Below are 16,304 nucleotides of genomic sequence, written 5' to 3'. Positions count from 1 at the left end.
ATTTACAATGTCTGATTTTAATTAAATGTCTGAAGTTCTTTCGTTTGGAATGTTTACCTGCAATATGTTTTCTTGTTAAACTATCAAAAGAATCATTTTATATTGGAACAAATGTACAATAATTTGCTTTTCATTAATACTTTATTTTTTATATAAGTTTGAATATTAAAAATTCAATAATTCTTAATTTATAATCACAATTTGCGATTGTCAACGTTATTACGAAATCTTATATTGTTATGTAATATAAATTAAGGTTTTTTTTTTTAAATTAAGTATATAAGATTATAAAGGAAAGAATTTGAACAAGAACTTCCTGGAAAATTCCTGTTTACACCAATTTAATAGAATATAATACATATGCTTACATTCATAAGATTTATGCTTTATCATGTATGAGAAATAAAATTATATACAGATAATACAATGCGGTATACATATATTGATTTATATTAAAATCTAATTGAGGTATTAAAATAATCAAATGATACACATGTATACTTATATATATATATATATATACATATATATATATATAATATATATATAATTAATATATATGTGTATATATAAATATATATATGTATATTTGTATATATGTTTACTTATGCTAACAGTTTAATATTTTATAATACAAAATATATTTTTAAACTTAGACTTATTCTTAAATATTAGTACTAAATGTGACAATAAGTATAACTTCATAGATTTTACATTACTTCCAAGATTAATAGTTTTTTAATTAAGAGTATTATGTAGACATTTAATATTCGGTTTTGAAATCAAATAGTCACATTTAGTAGAACCTTAAAATATGCATCTTTATTCATAACATATTTATATTTATAAAATCTGAAGATGACGCGAATAAAAATATAAGTAAAAGTGACCAGTTATGCTAAAGATACAATATATAGAATTATGAATACATTAACTAATATTCAATTAGCATTTTCACAGGCATCAATCCAATCATTATATACATCCAAAGGTTCTGATAATAGATTGATAGTTGTCTGAAAGTCTTCTAAGCATACCCTGCAGGTTATCCTGGCAGTACTCCTGGATTTGTCCCTGGTATTACAAAGAAAAAAATTTCAGAAGCAAAATTTAAATTTATTATTCTGTTGCTAAGTTAAGAGGAATCTCTTTGAATTTTTAAATAATTAATTTTACCTAAAATAATTTGATCATTAATGTTCGTGTCGAGTTGATAAAGCTAATATAAATAAAAAAATTAAAAGTTGAGTGTTGCTTCAAGTTGACTAAAACTTGATCTTGAGATGATAAAATGTTCTATGTATAAGCAATAAATTTGTCGATGGGTTTCAGGTTCACTTCAGTTTATTAAAAATCAAAAAGTCAAGAATTTGAAGTAAAAAAGTTTTCCAATTCATTTCAAGAACAATAAATTAATGAGATTCAATGTAAGACTATGCACGTTTCTATCAATGCAGCATAAATTCAATCTTGATTCAGCTTACTCTTCATCTTTTTTGAATTTTTCAATTCAAAATTAGCCAATGTAAGATTAACTTTAATATCGATTCAACTATTTGTTTTTTTTCTAATTATATCTGTTCTACCAAAATAGATTAATTTTAATCTTATTTTAACTTACTATTCTTTACAATTCTAAAAATTAAATAAAGATGAAATATAAGTTAAATCAATATTAAGGACAGTATTAATAGTAGATAATAGGTCAGTATTCATAGTAGATTCTTATTTTAAAATTGTCTTAAGAAATAAGTTAAGACGCTAATATATTCTCTGATTGGTTCGTAGCTTCTTAAGAATGTACTTAAGACGGTCTTGAATATAAAATCTGACTATGAGTAGTAGACTGTCTAAGTAGTTTTCAGATGTCACGAATCAATTAAAAAGTCGTATAACTCTGAGACTGTACTTAAGATAGTCTTAAATATAAGGGTCAACTAAAATGAATACATACCGGCCTAAATTTAATCTATATTAGTAGAAATAAATATAAGATTCAGACACATAATCTCAATACAAGAGTACGAAATTGAAGGAATCGTATAAAAGAAAAAAAGATAATATGATTATATCATACAGTATAATCAGCGCTTTTATCCTCAAATTATTACGTATTCTTGCACAATAGGTACACTTACATCTTAACCTCGCATGACTTTTCGTGATTACAAAATGGACAATTGAATTGTGTGTCTAATGGTTGAATGGCTTTCTTTTTGCTGGGTGGTTTTCGTTTGCTTTTACGTCGACCCATCTCCTTTGCGATCGGTCGAAATTACACGTATTCGAACCAAGTAATATCTCCGAAGACTCGGAAAGTTAATAGCGTCTATACACCATTCATGATTCAAGCAACTGTTCAGTACTGTTCATTTCGGTTAGTGGTGGAACTGGAAGCATGATAGAAATAATAGTGGAAGGGATAACATAGGCCGATTCATGTTGACAACGCTCATGAGCATCATTTGTCTTTGTTCAACATTTGACAAACAACTTGGATAAAATGATTTTTAAGCGTGTGATGAGCGTGAATCGGTCATAATGTGTGCACTTGTGTGCAGATTGGTTGGACAATGTCTCTTTCTAAGGGTGAAATCACATGGTGCAGAAAACGACTGCGGAATAGTGAAGGTGACAGAAAAGGTCATAGGAAAGCAGTGACCAATCAGAACTCGCGCTGATAGTAAGTAGTACAAAAAGAAATTGTAAACCAGCTAGAGTTCTGATTGGCTGCTGCTTTTCCGCTTTCCACTTTTTCGTCAAGGTGTAAACGCGCTCTAAGTTGCAGCTCTATAGAGATGCTCCATAAACTTCATAGTTCTTGACGAACATTCTGACACGTTTAGGCGACTAGTTGGCGACTAAAATTCAAAAAAGCGTAAAAGTTTAGTAATCTAATCATAAATATTACGACAGCAAGTCTGTGGCCATGCATCATTTATTTCAAGTAAAAACATAATGTATTTTCATTATGCATTTAAATGGAACGAATAAAAAATGTCGGATTAATCATGAACCGGGAATAAGGCCAGACTGATTAGAGGGATTGAAAAGTTTAATAAAAGAAATTTGTATGACTCCGAGTCAGCTACAAAAAGAACACTTAAAAATTTTTTTTCTACTCTGCTTTTTCGAATTATGTAGGTTAACATAGTTTCTTTAAATTGATTGACGCCTATAATTTTTTTTGCATATTTGTATAGTAGGAAGCATTTGCAATAAAAATTATATGTAGTAAAAATTGCATCGTTTACGAGATCGACATCTTAAGTATCAAAGTAATAAATTGGATTCTAAATAATTTTGAACATGGTTTGAAATGTCAAAGAGAGGTCGAAGAAGAAAACGAATAATGTTTTTTATGGAACATTTATTAACCCATAAATTGTTCGAAATTTTGACCATCGTGTTCAATACAACATTCAACGCATTTTATAATGTTTCTCATTGTTGACTGCAGCTTTTCTGTAATCCCTTTAACAGTGATTTTATGTCGTAAATCTTCTTTATTTTCAGGAACAGTAGACAATGTCTTTAATATATCTCCAAAGGAAAAAATCGCAAGGTTAAATCCGCAGATCTCACGGTGACCATCGTGTAGTAGGGCCATTAGTACTTATCCAACAAGAGAACCTATCATTTAATGTCAATTGTACGTTTGTTTTCAATAGAATTTAATAGCACACTTGTCTCTTTCTCTTCATCTGTTCTGATTGTACGACATTGTTTTGTGATCCTGTTCGACGTAAATGATCTTGGACTTGCCGAAATGTACGATCGTTTGATTCCTTCGTTCTAGACATTTTTGTTGATAAAGTAACCGAACTTCATTTTCATTACGTTTACTTAAATGCCGCATCTCGAGCATATCATACTTTTCACTAATTGTAAACATCGTTTTTTTTTGTAATTTATAATATGATATGTATTCATTGAAAAGACGACTGACTAACTGATTGACTAACAGATACTGCACTGAATTTCATACTCCATGCTAGACAAATACTTTATTTACAAAACAAGCAATCGCGTATTTTGACGAGTTGAAGGATCTTAGTCACTGATCTTATTTAACATAATCGAATTCAAAATATTAGTCTGAATCTTGTTTTTCAAATTGTGATATGGAAATCAACTTCTTAATTGTATCTACGATGCTAGAAATTTCGGAGAAAGAAGTGATCAATTGCATTTGCACAATAATTTGGTCTGTTCACCAATGTGATTAATCATTTCTTTCTTTCTCTCAATCAATAAAAAAATAACTCATGAAATTGACGTCAAATTGATGTCGAATTGATGAGTTTTTTCAATGAATCAAAAATATTATATTGACATCATTTCGATCTTGTGTTTCGAGATTTTACTAAAGAATATGCAATAATTATAATATTAAAATTGAACAAAACAGGAATAGCTATTTATCATTTGTTTAAGACAACTTGAAAATAAATCGAAATTCGAACACACATCGAGTTTTTTATCCTTATCAGAGCCATCGAGCTAATTTTAACGTCCAAGACATCGTTTCAACATCGTATCGATATTAACTTTCTCACTGAGGTATTTATGTTTTCGTACATGAAAAATTTTTTGCAATTTCCGACAAATCGTCATATAAAGTTTTAGACAGTATTCATAGTCAGATCTTATATTCAAGACCGTCTTAAGAGTAGTACTACGGTCTTGAAATAAGAATCGACTATGAAAACCGGCTTTAGTCTTGAATTTGTGTGAGCAATCACTCCTTAAAATCTTTTAACGTATTTAGGATACACCCTGTATATATATGTATAAATATACATATATGTTCACCTTAAGCCTCAGTTGTTCTCAAGATTTTGATGTGATTAGTTCTCAGCAAATAATTTGAAATTCAACCGTAATAATCTTGATTACTACGTCTAAGTCGTAAGCATTGCATGTAAAATATCAAAAAAAAAATTTCAGTTCTATAATTTAAGTTCAGATTTATATCATTTTAATTTTATAAATCTCTTTTTTTATGATTCAATCTGCGTTTAACAAATTATTCTACTTCTATCTTTTCATAATAACTTATTTTATTATAATTTTATTGTCTGGAATTAATCTGTACTCGTCGAACGTAAAATAAGTTTTAACCATAATCCATTGCTCACTGAATCCTCTAATTTCTATTTATCAGATTAAATGATAAGCAATTAATAAAGTTTATTCTTAATATTTCTTTTTTCATATTTATTAGTCATTTATACAAGGTGTTACTTTCAATCTTGATTTCTTATGTACATTACATAAGAACTTCTTATGTACTACATGTTCTTATTCGTATTTATTGTCGATTTGAATTACGTTAATTATTTTCAATGATTTTTAATGTTTTATGTTTAAAATCTTTACTTCATATTTTATTTATGAAAATTAAGAAAGAAATAAAGAAAAACATTTATATGTAAATACGTTTATAAAATAAAATTACATATCAAATATTACTAATGACAAAAAGTATCAATTTAACAGTAAAGTACATTAAAAAATGACGGCTGACTTCGATAAAGATTTCATATAGTCCTCGCTATTAAAGTGTAATTCGGTATCCACTAAATCCAGTACTATCTTTGATAATTTTCTATCTAAATTGTAAATTGTACATCTGTTCATCAGCTGTTTTAGTCAGGTTATAACAGGTATTCATCTGTCATTTTGCAAAGTGTTTTAAGCCATTTAATGAGAAAAGTAATTACGTTAACGGCGATCTTTCGACACAATTTCTTCGATAAAAAAGGACAAAGTCATAGAATTTTGGACCTCGATGAAATTTTGGCTGAAACTTTAGTATGTTATATAATTCTTGACTCTGATCAAAAGTCACAGGCACAAAGCTTGAAAATGATCATTCTTTTTATTATAGCCGTTCAAAGTTTTATTTTATTAATGCCTTAAAATCAAATCGGTAATAAATGAAGTGATTTTAGATGCCAATTGCCATCTACTCTCATCCTCACTCCCCCAACTTCCTCACTTCATCCCCATCACTCCATCCCCATACATATACGCCCGCGCGCGCAATTTTATATGAAAAAGCATAAAAATTGAAGTAATCTTTTATAGTCATGTATTCAGATTCTGTTAGATTTTTACTTCTTTCACGCGTACGTTTGAAATGCGTGAATTCCCTTACCTCTCACGTGCGAGATACTTGATTATCACGACCCGAATGTTTGTTTCCGCACGTGAAGCACCGTGTGCAAAAATATCGGATGCTTGCTGAAATGCAATAACAACACAGGATAGAAAATTCTTTTTCCTCTTCTCTTTATTTTTTTATGCATTGCTAACATGAGAGGTAAGGGGACTCACGAAAATCAACCCCAAAGGAAAGAAATATCTATCATGTCGTTCATTCCGGTAATTTTGAGAACGGGCGATAAACTAAATCATAACCATTGATATATACACACACATACGTGCCACACACACCATACACATACACATACACACACAAACATAATAAGAAAGATTTACTTCAATTTTTATACACTTTTTTCGTATAACAATTTTTTTTATATAAAAAAACGCACGTATGTGTGATTGGGAGGGGAAGGTGATGGAAGAAGTGAGGGTGAGATGATGAGATTGGATGGATATTATTATTTAGAATCTCTTTATTTATTACAGAAATTTGATTTCGAAGCATTAATAAAATAAAACTTTAAACAGCTGTAATAAAAAAACCAGTCATTTTCAAGTTTTATGCCTATGGATACTTTTGATCAGTGAGGCAAGAATTATAATATACTAAAGTTTCAGCCAATTTCACTGAAGGCCAAAATCCTGTGATTTTGTGCAGGGTCCTTTATAATGTATATTACAAAATTATATTTTCTTATAATTTTAGGTGGATAAACTTGAAAATATATATATGTCCAAAAAAATTTAGAACATTAGAACTACGAAAAGAAATTAGAGAACGTTAGCTGAGCTAACGATAAAGTTAGCTGAGAAATACATCCGAAGAGTTTGAAAGTTGAATTTAAAAAAAAAGGGAACTACACTATCAATCTCAAATTCCGCAATATTTCAATCGACAGTTGAAAATAATGCATAATGGCACAAAAGAATATGTATGCCAACAATGCGGTAAGACTTATATCATTCATGATTAATACTTTTAATGTTTCTTATAACTTCATATTACCTCAACAATTATATATTTTATCTTATCATTTTCATATTTAATCTCGGTAGTTTAAAGGCTTAGAACGCTTGCAGGGAATACAAAAGATCCGGGTGCGACTCCCGGCCGAGGTAATATTTTTTGCAATAATTAATTATTTACAGATAATCCTAATATGTTTTTCAGCACCATTAAGATCGTTCGAAGATGCGAAAAAGCATCAAAATTGTTAAATTGCTAGGCAATTTAACTCATTACTGCGATAATAGAATTAACGTTTCAAAGACCGAAAAATCATTTCAAAATCATTTCAAACAAATCGTTTCAAAAGACTATTTACGTAGATATATAAAGTTACACAGAATCATAGAAGTATTTAAGATCCAACTATTCAAAGCACTAATTGCTACAGTGCTTTGTGTTATTTTCATTTGTTTTATAACAATAATCTTCTTTATTATTAAAGATAAACACGTTATCATCTCAAAAACTTTGCAACAACATAAACATACATATTGACGTTAGGCCCCACAAATGCGGAGAGTGTGGTAAAGCGTTTCTGTATGGATCGTATTTGCGTCGTCATGAGATGATTCATGCAGAGGAAAAACCTTATCAATGCGAATTTTGCGAAATATCATTTAAGTGAGTACTTAAGTGAGGAACAAAAATTAGAGAAATTATTTGGTGTCTATGTTTAAATTAATTGATAACAAACGATAAATGTTGTTATGGTCATTTTGTAGTTACAAATCGGTTCTAAAAAGACACATAGAGGCCAAGCATTGCATTGATAAAAATTACAAGTGCGTCATGTGTGAGAAAGCTTTCAAAACTCAGCCAGAATTGCGTTATCATATAAACACGATTCATTTCCAAAAACAGTATAAATGTAATCAATGTCCATCTACATTTGCCCATCCTAAGATCTTAAGAGAGCACATAAAAATACATGCAGGCAAGAAATCATATATTTGCGAGGTATGTGTTAGAAAATTATTGTTAGTATTTTTTCTAATTATTTCTCATTTGATTGTTTTTATTTTTACTTTTCTGTAATTATAAATGTGCTGTATTTTAGATTTGTGGCAAAGGTTTTACTTTTAAAAGTAACCTAAACGATCACTGCACATATGTACATAGCGATGAAAAGCCGTATGAGTGTTTGATGTGTGGCAAGAGCTACAAGCGAAAAAGGGCACTTGATGAACACATTCGAGCTGAGGTCATTCATGATATAACGTTTTAATTCATTAGCAGATTCACATTTGTTTTTTTATTTTTGTTATATATTTATAATCATACTATAATAGATTGTAATATACTATAATATATGTGATATATAAAAAATTATTTATTTTTTAGGGTCACAAAAGTAACATCACCTATATGACAAGTAAAGAACAAACTGTAGCTGACAACAAAACAGATAAGAAAAATTATAACTACTCTTAATGATAATGATGGAATGATGAAAGAGAAGTAAAGAATAAAAATGTAACTTTAGTATGAGATGTTATATGCATAGATGGGAGTTTTCTAGAAAATACAATTTTTTTCGGAGATGCAATTGAATACTGTCAGAGCATCGTCGTGTAAAGTTGACAATGCGTTCAGAAAACAAAATCCTCACTGCTTAATATCTTTAATAATTTTACGTTGGATACTAGTTGGATTTAAAGTAGTACACTCACGAATTGAAAACAGAATTTTTTGAAATTGATGCTATACGTATTTAACTAGAAGACGTTATTACATTTGTGCAATTGCAGTGCAAGTTGAGGTTTCAATATTGAAATGTAAACAATTGAAAGCCGCACTTTTTATAAGTATCGCATACACAAAATTAATGAAAATGTGTTTCTGTAGTGACATGTTAATAAGAAACGAGTGTGCGAGAAGGAAAAGAAACTAGAAAGGAATATTATGAATCAAATCCCGGGAAAAAATGTTTTATATATAATTATATAAAAATATATAATAATAATATATATATTTAATTATATATAATTTTATATAATTTTATATAATGAACATATTTTATATATAATTGTATATAATTATATATATTTATATATAATTGTATATGTGTGAACTTACATATAAAATTATATATAATTAAATATATAAAATTATATTTAATTATACATAATTATATCTAAAATATTTTTCCCGGGATCATATAATTTTTTAGTTTGGAAAAGAGTCATGACAAGAATTCAATTTTCGTAAACATTTATTAATGCATCATATGAATCAGAAGGAAGTAGCAATGAGCTAGGTTGCGTTTATCAGTGTGGCACTTTCCGCGTGTACTTGCGACATGCGGCCATGAACAAGCGCATTAAAAAATTTTCTCTCACTAGCAGGAAAGTCATGGTATCAAATACTTGAGGAAACTTAACTTTTGATGATATTATTACGAACCTACTACCTTATAGATACCTTCTTTACCGCTTACAGCGTAGTAAGCATTATTGTGTTTGTTCAATATGTGATGGACAAGAATGAAATAATTCTTACAGCATGTGAGCGTAAAAACTTATTATATAGTTAAAAACTTATAAATGTAATTAATCAATTATAATAAACAATCAATTATAGAGCTAATTTACCCGGCTGCGTCTTCAGTATACAGTCTAATTTTAATATTGTACGTGCTGACTATTATTTTGTACGTATGACTATTATTCATGTATGCATTTATATTGTAAATTGAGAAACATGAATTATATTATAGCAACTAATATTATAGAGTATTAATAATTTGTTCTTGTCTAAATTATTGAAGCATCACCATAATTTATATGATAAAGTTCTACGTAGAAATCTCTTGATATAAATATAGGTAGACGTGCTATTTCGAAGGGGCAAAAACTGTTTGCCAACAAATTGATTGCCTATAATACTGTTTGCCTACATTATATTTGCCAACAGTTGGTTTAAGCACAAAAATTATTGCCTACAGCTGAATTGTCCACATGCACTAATTTCTGCTTTAAAAACGCAAATTCTCTATTTTAAAAACACAAATTATAATCATAAATAGTTCACGTGCACGTAGACGATCGATCTGTAAGCAACACAAAAATTATGTATCATATGCATAGAATTTATGGCAAATCTAAATTCTATCTCTGTCATCTATATGATTAGATATAATACATATCCAATATCCAGTATTTGCTAGAAATTTATCTATTTCAGCTATTCTTTGTATTCTTAGATAATTTTTGCTATAATTATAAGATCACTTTTTTGAGTGAATAGTACGTACGTGCTATGCTGTTCAATTGTAACAGGGGAATACTCGACTGTGGTTCTTACATTCTGATTCGGATTAAACCCTCGGTAGAAATTAGGCCAATGCGAGTTTCGTGAAAAAGAATTCACGTGAATACTTAAGTGAATGACAAAGCTTAAAGTGGGGAGCACAGACTCTTGCATAACGTATAACACATAAAGCATAAAAAATTCAATCAATCAGAGTTCTTTATTTCATGGAAAAAAACGGAGGATTTTAATTGATTTATTTTCTTATACATTATGTGTTATACATTATGCAAGAGTTTGTGCTCCCTGCTTTAAAGTCGCAGCACAAACTTTTGCATAACGCATAACGCATAGTGCATAAACGAATCAACTAATCAGAATCTTTCCTTTCCTCCCATTCCATGGAAAAGAAGATTTTCGATTGGTTAATTCCCTTCAGTCTGTGCTGTGGTCATTAAAGACCCTCGGCAAATTTTCGTGACTATAGGTGCATTCGGCATTGCAAATCGGAGACATCCGTTTGCTCTTTTATTTTGAAAATCATTTGGTAATTCGCACCTTTTTGCTATATGTCTAGTATTAGGGGCTCTGCACAATAAAAGGAACAGGGAACTGAGAACAAAGGATAAGAATTTTAACCTATCAGAAACTGTATATTTTACAATACATGATTTCTGATAGGTTGAAATTCTTATTCTCTGTTCTCTGTTCCCTGTTCCTTTTATTGTGCAGAGTCCCTTAATCCAAATCACAGGAGCGCGATGATCGATTCGTTTCCTTCGTTTAACACGAAGCTTGCATTTCTCATTGTATACGTTCTGTGCAGTACTTATCTTTTATTGGGCACGATCAACGCGATGCTGCAAACGCTTTGAAGTGGTTTTTAATTGGTCAGTTTGCAAAATTCTTTCTTCTAATTAGTCCATCAAATGCTTCAAAGCATTTGTAGCGAGACTTTGACTACAGCCTTATTGTCGTAAACTACCTTTGTCTTTGTTTGTCTCTTGCCTTTTTGGTCAATAAGACAAGAGATAAACAGCAAGAAACAGAAAACAAAAAGCACATTGTAGAATTAGTCTTTTAAACGCAAGCGATCTAGTAGGAAAACAAACTGCAGTCGTTAATGAAAAAAATTGTTACAGTATAATATTTGTATCATACAACATTTATATAATTTCAATTTTCTTATTTTTGTATTTTTTTTATTTTGCAATGCATTACAATTATAAATCTATTTCTTTCAGTTTTATTACATTTAGATTAACTTTGATGTACAAACGATCTAGAGAGAGAAAGCAGAAAAATAAAGAGCAACTGAGAAAGAAATTCAGATGGCGCTACTAGGAACTTACTTATTTCGTGCGTACTGCATTTTAGGAAACTAACATCAAAAGTGCCGACAGTGAATTGCGCTACTGACTTGTATATATTGTTGCATGGTACTGTGACCCTTTCCTTGGGTCAGAAAACCAAGCAGGGATATAAGAAGAAACTATTTGTAAGTTTAATTTTGTTTTCTCTATATTTTTCGACAAAATATATTTTAACAACTACAGAAAGATATTGATATTCGTATATATATTTATATTTATGATTAATCCTTTTAGATATGAATCACATTTTTGCATTGTGACAATTTTAAATTAACTGCTGGCAATGGCAACAAAACACAATTACAATTATGAAGAAATCTTGAAATGGCATCCGGAGATGATACTTATTTCAGAATCGCCTGTCATTTGGCAAGGCTTTCTACTTGTCTCAGAATTGTATCCTGCTGGGAATATTCGATGTCCCAGAATAAAAGTGAAACTAGTTATGCCCAATTATCCATCATTTGATAAGGCGCGAATCAGCTTTGGCAAGCATATTGCTTTCCTGCGGAACATAGGATTCAGCAGAGAAGTGAAGGAGTCAATGAAGTCTCAAAAAAAAACTGTATCATCATTTTTGTCGCAGTTACAATTACTTATTGTAAGTAACAGGTATATTGCTTTACTATTTTCTCTTTGACAATTATATTATTGTACATTTTCAAAATAGGGTAAATATATGCATAATACAAGTAGTAAAGTTTGTATACCGTTTGATTTTGAATCTACAAGAGACTTTTTGCATGATATAAAAGCAGTTCTTCAGAATCAGTCTGTAAGTAAATTTACAGCTGTATTTGTCTATAAATTCTTACATGAACTCGATGTTGAAGACATATTTTATTAAAGGATGTGCAATTGTCATGCGATCGAAATCTGAGTACTATCAAATTATCCTTAAGAAAAATATTTCTTACATTGCAAAGATGCAAAGATATTGATATTCCCTGGAAAGTAGTATCTTCTAACATGCCTGAAAACTTTGAGAAGATAGTATTGAGCAAAAATTTGAACGTTGTGACGACAAAGTTCAAATGGCAAGTGGAAATACTGGAAAAAGCATGGGAACAATTGAAAGAAATCGATGAGTGAGTAATTTCATTATTTGTTTATATTTTCTATATAAAAAAAAATTATTTCATTCTAGTGCTGAAAGAATTATCAAATAATTGTTATAATAAAATATTATATTCTAATGTGAAACATTATCAGGAATTGTTGGGTAATTGACCCACCAAAACCAAACAAAAGTCACATGCACAGACGCATTCATTTGTCGCAATCTATATCTGTAACAATTACAATAGATCCCGTTGCTCCTACTGCTGCGCCGACAATTCAGTTCTCGGGCAGTGATAACGAGGTGAAAAGACAAATGGAAGATGTTTCCAATAATATTCATGTACGTTCTTGCATGATGTGAATAACAGCAATTTGTGTGCTCATGCACTAAAAATTAATACATTTTTTTGCAGAACTGGAATCCGGATTGTAATATTTTAGATAATCTGAGGATGTTGTTAAATATGTACACATTTCCCGAGCAGCAGGACAGTTTGGACGATGCGCAAGGTGTCATCAGTAATCGTGAATGTGGTATATGCTTCTCTGAAACATCGGAAACTGATGAATTGCCAAATAAGATATGCAATAACCATAAGTGCATGAAACACTTTCATTCAGTATGTTTATCGAAGGTATGTCGGAGATCATAATATATATTATATATTAATGTTCTTTATATTAGGTGTTGGAATTAATTCGTAGCGTTTTACAAGTGATGGGAAGTACTTTCATTAATGTATTTTTTAATGCTCATGTGAAATAAATAACATTCTTTCATTAAAAAACGCTACGAATTAATTCCAACACCTAATATAAAATGATAATTGTTTCAAAAGTCATTGAAAACCAAAATAGATAAAATGGGAGACACTCTTAAAAGAATATAGTAAAATTAATCTGATACAAAATAAAATATACTTCAATAGAATTAATTTCTTTTACAGTGGTTACAAACTAACGCTGCGAATCAAGTTGTGTTTAGTCATATCTATGGTAATTGTCCACATTGCAAGGAAGACATTGCCTGTCCCATTGAATGTTGAAGGCAAATATTAACTTATTTTTAACGATAATGAGGTAAATTTTATTCAAATATATGTATGTGTGTATAATTCATTTCTTGGAGCCATTCTTTTATAGACTGATTGAATTCTGAAGTACCACATATTAAAATTAATGTTGTTTTTGTATCATTAGATTGAAGATAATCAGCAACGAGTGCTTTACTCAAACGACCAATATTTATATTAAAACCATGAAGATTGACTGTCTTGTCTGAAACAATAATTTTAAAAAGTAATGAAGTATATTTAATCGTTTATATAATTAAAAAAAGTTCTTAATTTTAATCATTTATTTATGTTTAAAGAAATCATTGACATTTATTTAACTATCAAAGTATGAAAAATTTATTTTTTGAATGCACTTATCATAGAGCATTTTATATACATAAAAGGTGTGAAAAAAATCGTTCAGAATTTATATAGTAGATAGTATATATTGTAACTGAGTAAAAAAAGATCATTGAACAGTTGAACTTTCAATCTATGTACTAAACCTTTTTTAATCAGTATGATTTGTACATAGAAATGTTGAATAGTTTTTTTTAATACCTTGTATAATTTTAACTAAGTTCTTTTTCCACTATTGAAATCAAATGTTACGTACCGTTTAACTGGGACAATTGTAATGTACATTTAAAATTCCAATAATTTGCTAAATGCGTTAACTCTTTTTGCAGAGGCACGTGCGCTACCGACCTAAATCCCGCAACAAGATGCACTCTTGTCAGTTCTGTTTCATCATCAACAATTGCCTTAGCAATGGGATAAAGCGCTGCTATTCCTGAGCCGATACCAAACATGGTAATCTGCTGAAAACTGTCATAACAATGTGTTGATTCATAAGAAAAAAAATAATATTTACTTATCCACTTCACACACCTGTTACTTTCATACTTGAAATCTCCGTAAGGACCTCTGATGTCAATTGCACTTCCAATTGATGCATTTTTCAGAAGTAAACTGAATTCACCATGTTTATATAATTTTACCAAGAAAATTAAACTTCTGCATGTCCAAGCAATTGGAGTATATGGTCGGGATTTGCTCCAAGAATGCAGCATGACATATTGGCCAGGTGTTAAGTGTAAAATTGTATTATTATTTTTTTCTATTTTACATTCTATAACAAAAAAAATTTATTTTCTATACAAAAAAAATTTGGGAGAGCTGTAAGATTATATTACTACTATTTACATTCTATGTAACATATACAAAGTTTTTTAATGTGAAATATGTTTTATGATGTTTTAAATATTATCATTGTTTTTGAATATAATTTTTAATAAGAATTATACAAGTATAATTTTTCTTTGCTACAGGCTGTTGTATTTCCTATTAATTATTTGCAATACATTTTATAGAATTGTTATGTTTGCTATTAAGTTCATTAAACTATAATACCTGGATATTCCAAACAAATTAAAATATAGTCTTTCGATACATCAGATATATCTGTGATAACAAACGTTTTATAGGATAAAAGAGATAATAAATTGTCAGTTGTTTTAACTTCTGCTCGAGTTTTTCTATTTTCCCATTCTTTTAGCAATGTTTTGTGAACGTCGAAGATACATGGTGTGCAGCCGCTACCGCAACAATCTTCCTCCAGTGGTGTTTTGGGTCTATGATCTTCATAATCATTATTTTTGTCTAAACTCATTTTATACAAATATCTTATTGCATTATTAATAGAATCTTTCCTCTATCACAACAGAAATACAAGTTAACCAAACTATATTGCACAAGAAATTTAATAATAATAAATCATACTAAATTATAATAATTATTGCAAAATTTATTTTTACATATTAAATATTTCATAGTAGACTTGTATAGAGAAGCATTTGATTTTATTTTGCAATATATCTTGCAAGGAAATTATAAAGATCAATTGACACATTGCAGACAGAACCACACACGTGCAATGGATCACGTGACTATCTCGATCGACAGACTCGTGTGATGTAATAGAGGGCTCTCTGAAAGTTCTAATGTATTTTAATTTTTTTCTGATAATTTATATTAATAACATATAGTATGTTCTGATAATATATTTTTATGCATATTTTTCAATTTTAAATATGCAAGTATATTAGAATTATTTAATAAAAAATTATTTAGATTGTATTATATATTTAATATACATGCATATAATACAATCTAATATTAATTCATGAACATATATTAATTCATCTGTTCATGAACTGTAATATTATTTCGTTAACCTATCATTAATAGACGTTTATTCCTAGTTAATAATAAATTAATTTAAATCGGATTTTATCTTTTCTATCTTTTCTTAAATCTTATTTTTTATCTTTTCTAAGAATTAGAAAAAGGTAAAGAATAAATCAATTCAAAATCTACGTT

At 29.2% G+C, this 16,304-nt stretch overlaps 4 protein-coding genes across 8 annotated transcripts; 2 read left to right on the top strand and 2 right to left on the bottom strand.

Annotated features, from left to right (window-relative positions):
• Positions 1–324: 324 nt before the first annotated feature.
• Positions 325–2,406, bottom strand: LOC105150901 (transcription elongation factor 1 homolog). Its single transcript, XM_011064287.2, has 2 exons — positions 2,139–2,406; positions 325–1,074 (listed from the first exon to the last, which is right to left on the bottom strand). Exons 1-2 carry the CDS (start codon positions 2,252–2,254, stop codon positions 942–944), a joined length of 249 nt encoding a protein of 82 aa, XP_011062589.1. The 5' UTR covers positions 2,255–2,406; the 3' UTR covers positions 325–941.
• Positions 2,407–4,804: 2,398 nt separating this feature from the next.
• Positions 4,805–9,769, top strand: LOC105150900 (uncharacterized). Of its 3 annotated transcripts, none has more exons than XM_011064285.2 (7): positions 4,805–4,911; positions 6,881–7,122; positions 7,255–7,290; positions 7,626–7,804; positions 7,906–8,140; positions 8,241–8,384; positions 8,525–9,769. In XM_011064285.2, exons 2-7 carry the CDS (start codon positions 7,090–7,092, stop codon positions 8,612–8,614), a joined length of 717 nt encoding a protein of 238 aa, XP_011062587.1. In that variant the 5' UTR covers positions 4,805–4,911; positions 6,881–7,089; the 3' UTR covers positions 8,615–9,769. The 3 variants fall into 3 exon arrangements, with proteins under 3 accessions (XP_011062587.1, XP_011062586.1, XP_011062588.1); XM_011064284.2 differs by having other exon boundaries at positions 7,231–7,290; XM_011064286.2 differs by lacking the exon at positions 7,255–7,290.
• A 1,447-nt stretch (positions 9,770–11,216) lies between these two features.
• Fancl (E3 ubiquitin-protein ligase Fancl) lies at positions 11,217–15,443 on the top strand. 3 transcript variants are annotated; one of them, XR_846771.2, is made up of 10 exons: positions 11,218–11,322; positions 11,677–11,930; positions 12,040–12,406; positions 12,476–12,580; positions 12,655–12,893; positions 13,018–13,207; positions 13,281–13,502; positions 13,815–13,947; positions 14,068–14,166; positions 14,612–15,443. XR_846771.2 is itself a non-coding variant. In XM_011064274.2 (9 exons), exons 3-8 carry the CDS (start codon positions 12,089–12,091, stop codon positions 13,911–13,913), a joined length of 1,173 nt encoding a protein of 390 aa, XP_011062576.2. In that variant the 5' UTR covers positions 11,218–11,322; positions 11,677–11,930; positions 12,040–12,088; the 3' UTR covers positions 13,914–13,947; positions 14,612–15,443. The 3 variants fall into 3 exon arrangements, 1 of the variants encoding a protein (XP_011062576.2); XR_015547244.1 differs by having other exon boundaries at positions 11,217–11,322; positions 13,815–14,166; XM_011064274.2 differs by lacking the exon at positions 14,068–14,166.
• LOC105150897 (NADH-cytochrome b5 reductase-like) lies at positions 13,767–15,928 on the bottom strand. Its single transcript, XM_011064276.2, has 4 exons — positions 15,336–15,928; positions 14,814–15,054; positions 14,539–14,750; positions 13,767–14,145 (listed from the first exon to the last, which is right to left on the bottom strand). Exons 1-4 carry the CDS (start codon positions 15,592–15,594, stop codon positions 13,955–13,957), a joined length of 903 nt encoding a protein of 300 aa, XP_011062578.2. The 5' UTR covers positions 15,595–15,928; the 3' UTR covers positions 13,767–13,954.
• Between the last annotated feature and the right edge of the window lie 376 nt (positions 15,929–16,304).

The sequence above is a fragment of the Acromyrmex echinatior genome, chromosome 13 (assembly GCF_024713525.1).
Source record: "Acromyrmex echinatior isolate Ae372 chromosome 13, ASM2471352v2, whole genome shotgun sequence".
Taxonomy (NCBI): domain Eukaryota; kingdom Metazoa; phylum Arthropoda; class Insecta; order Hymenoptera; family Formicidae; genus Acromyrmex; species Acromyrmex echinatior.
This window is presented reverse-complemented; position numbering and strand designations above follow the sequence as displayed.

What these genes read in the sequence shown, in the direction of transcription:
- LOC105150901 (XM_011064287.2), bottom strand. Translation starts at nt 2,254, where the DNA reads ATGGGTCGACGTAAAAGCAAACGAAAACCACCCAGCAAAAAGAAAGCC. An exon ending in AAGTCATGCGAGGTTAAGAT is followed by an intron (nt 1,075 to 2,138) that starts GTAAGTGTACCT and finishes TTGTAATACCAG; the next exon opens with GGACAAATCCAGGAGTACTG.
- LOC105150900 (XM_011064284.2), top strand. Translation starts at nt 7,090, where the DNA reads ATGGCACAAAAGAATATGTATGCCAACAATGCG. An exon ending in ATATGTATGCCAACAATGCG is followed by an intron (nt 7,123 to 7,230) that starts GTAAGACTTATA and finishes TAATCTCGGTAG; the next exon opens with TTTAAAGGCTTAGAACGCTT. An exon ending in GGGTGCGACTCCCGGCCGAG is followed by an intron (nt 7,291 to 7,625) that starts GTAATATTTTTT and finishes TTATTATTAAAG; the next exon opens with ATAAACACGTTATCATCTCA.
- Fancl (XM_011064274.2), top strand. Translation starts at nt 12,089, where the DNA reads ATGGCAACAAAACACAATTACAATTATGAAGAAATCTTGAAATGGCAT. An exon ending in CGCAGTTACAATTACTTATT is followed by an intron (nt 12,407 to 12,475) that starts GTAAGTAACAGG and finishes TTTTCAAAATAG; the next exon opens with GGTAAATATATGCATAATAC. An exon ending in ATGTTTCCAATAATATTCAT is followed by an intron (nt 13,208 to 13,280) that starts GTACGTTCTTGC and finishes ATTTTTTTGCAG; the next exon opens with AACTGGAATCCGGATTGTAA.
- LOC105150897 (XM_011064276.2), bottom strand. Translation starts at nt 15,594, where the DNA reads ATGAGTTTAGACAAAAATAATGATTATGAAGATCATAGACCCAAAACA. An exon ending in TTCAAGTATGAAAGTAACAG is followed by an intron (nt 14,751 to 14,813) that starts GTGTGTGAAGTG and finishes TTGTTATGACAG; the next exon opens with TTTTCAGCAGATTACCATGT. An exon ending in ACAATTGTCCCAGTTAAACG is followed by an intron (nt 14,146 to 14,538) that starts GTACGTAACATT and finishes TTATTGTTTCAG; the next exon opens with ACAAGACAGTCAATCTTCAT.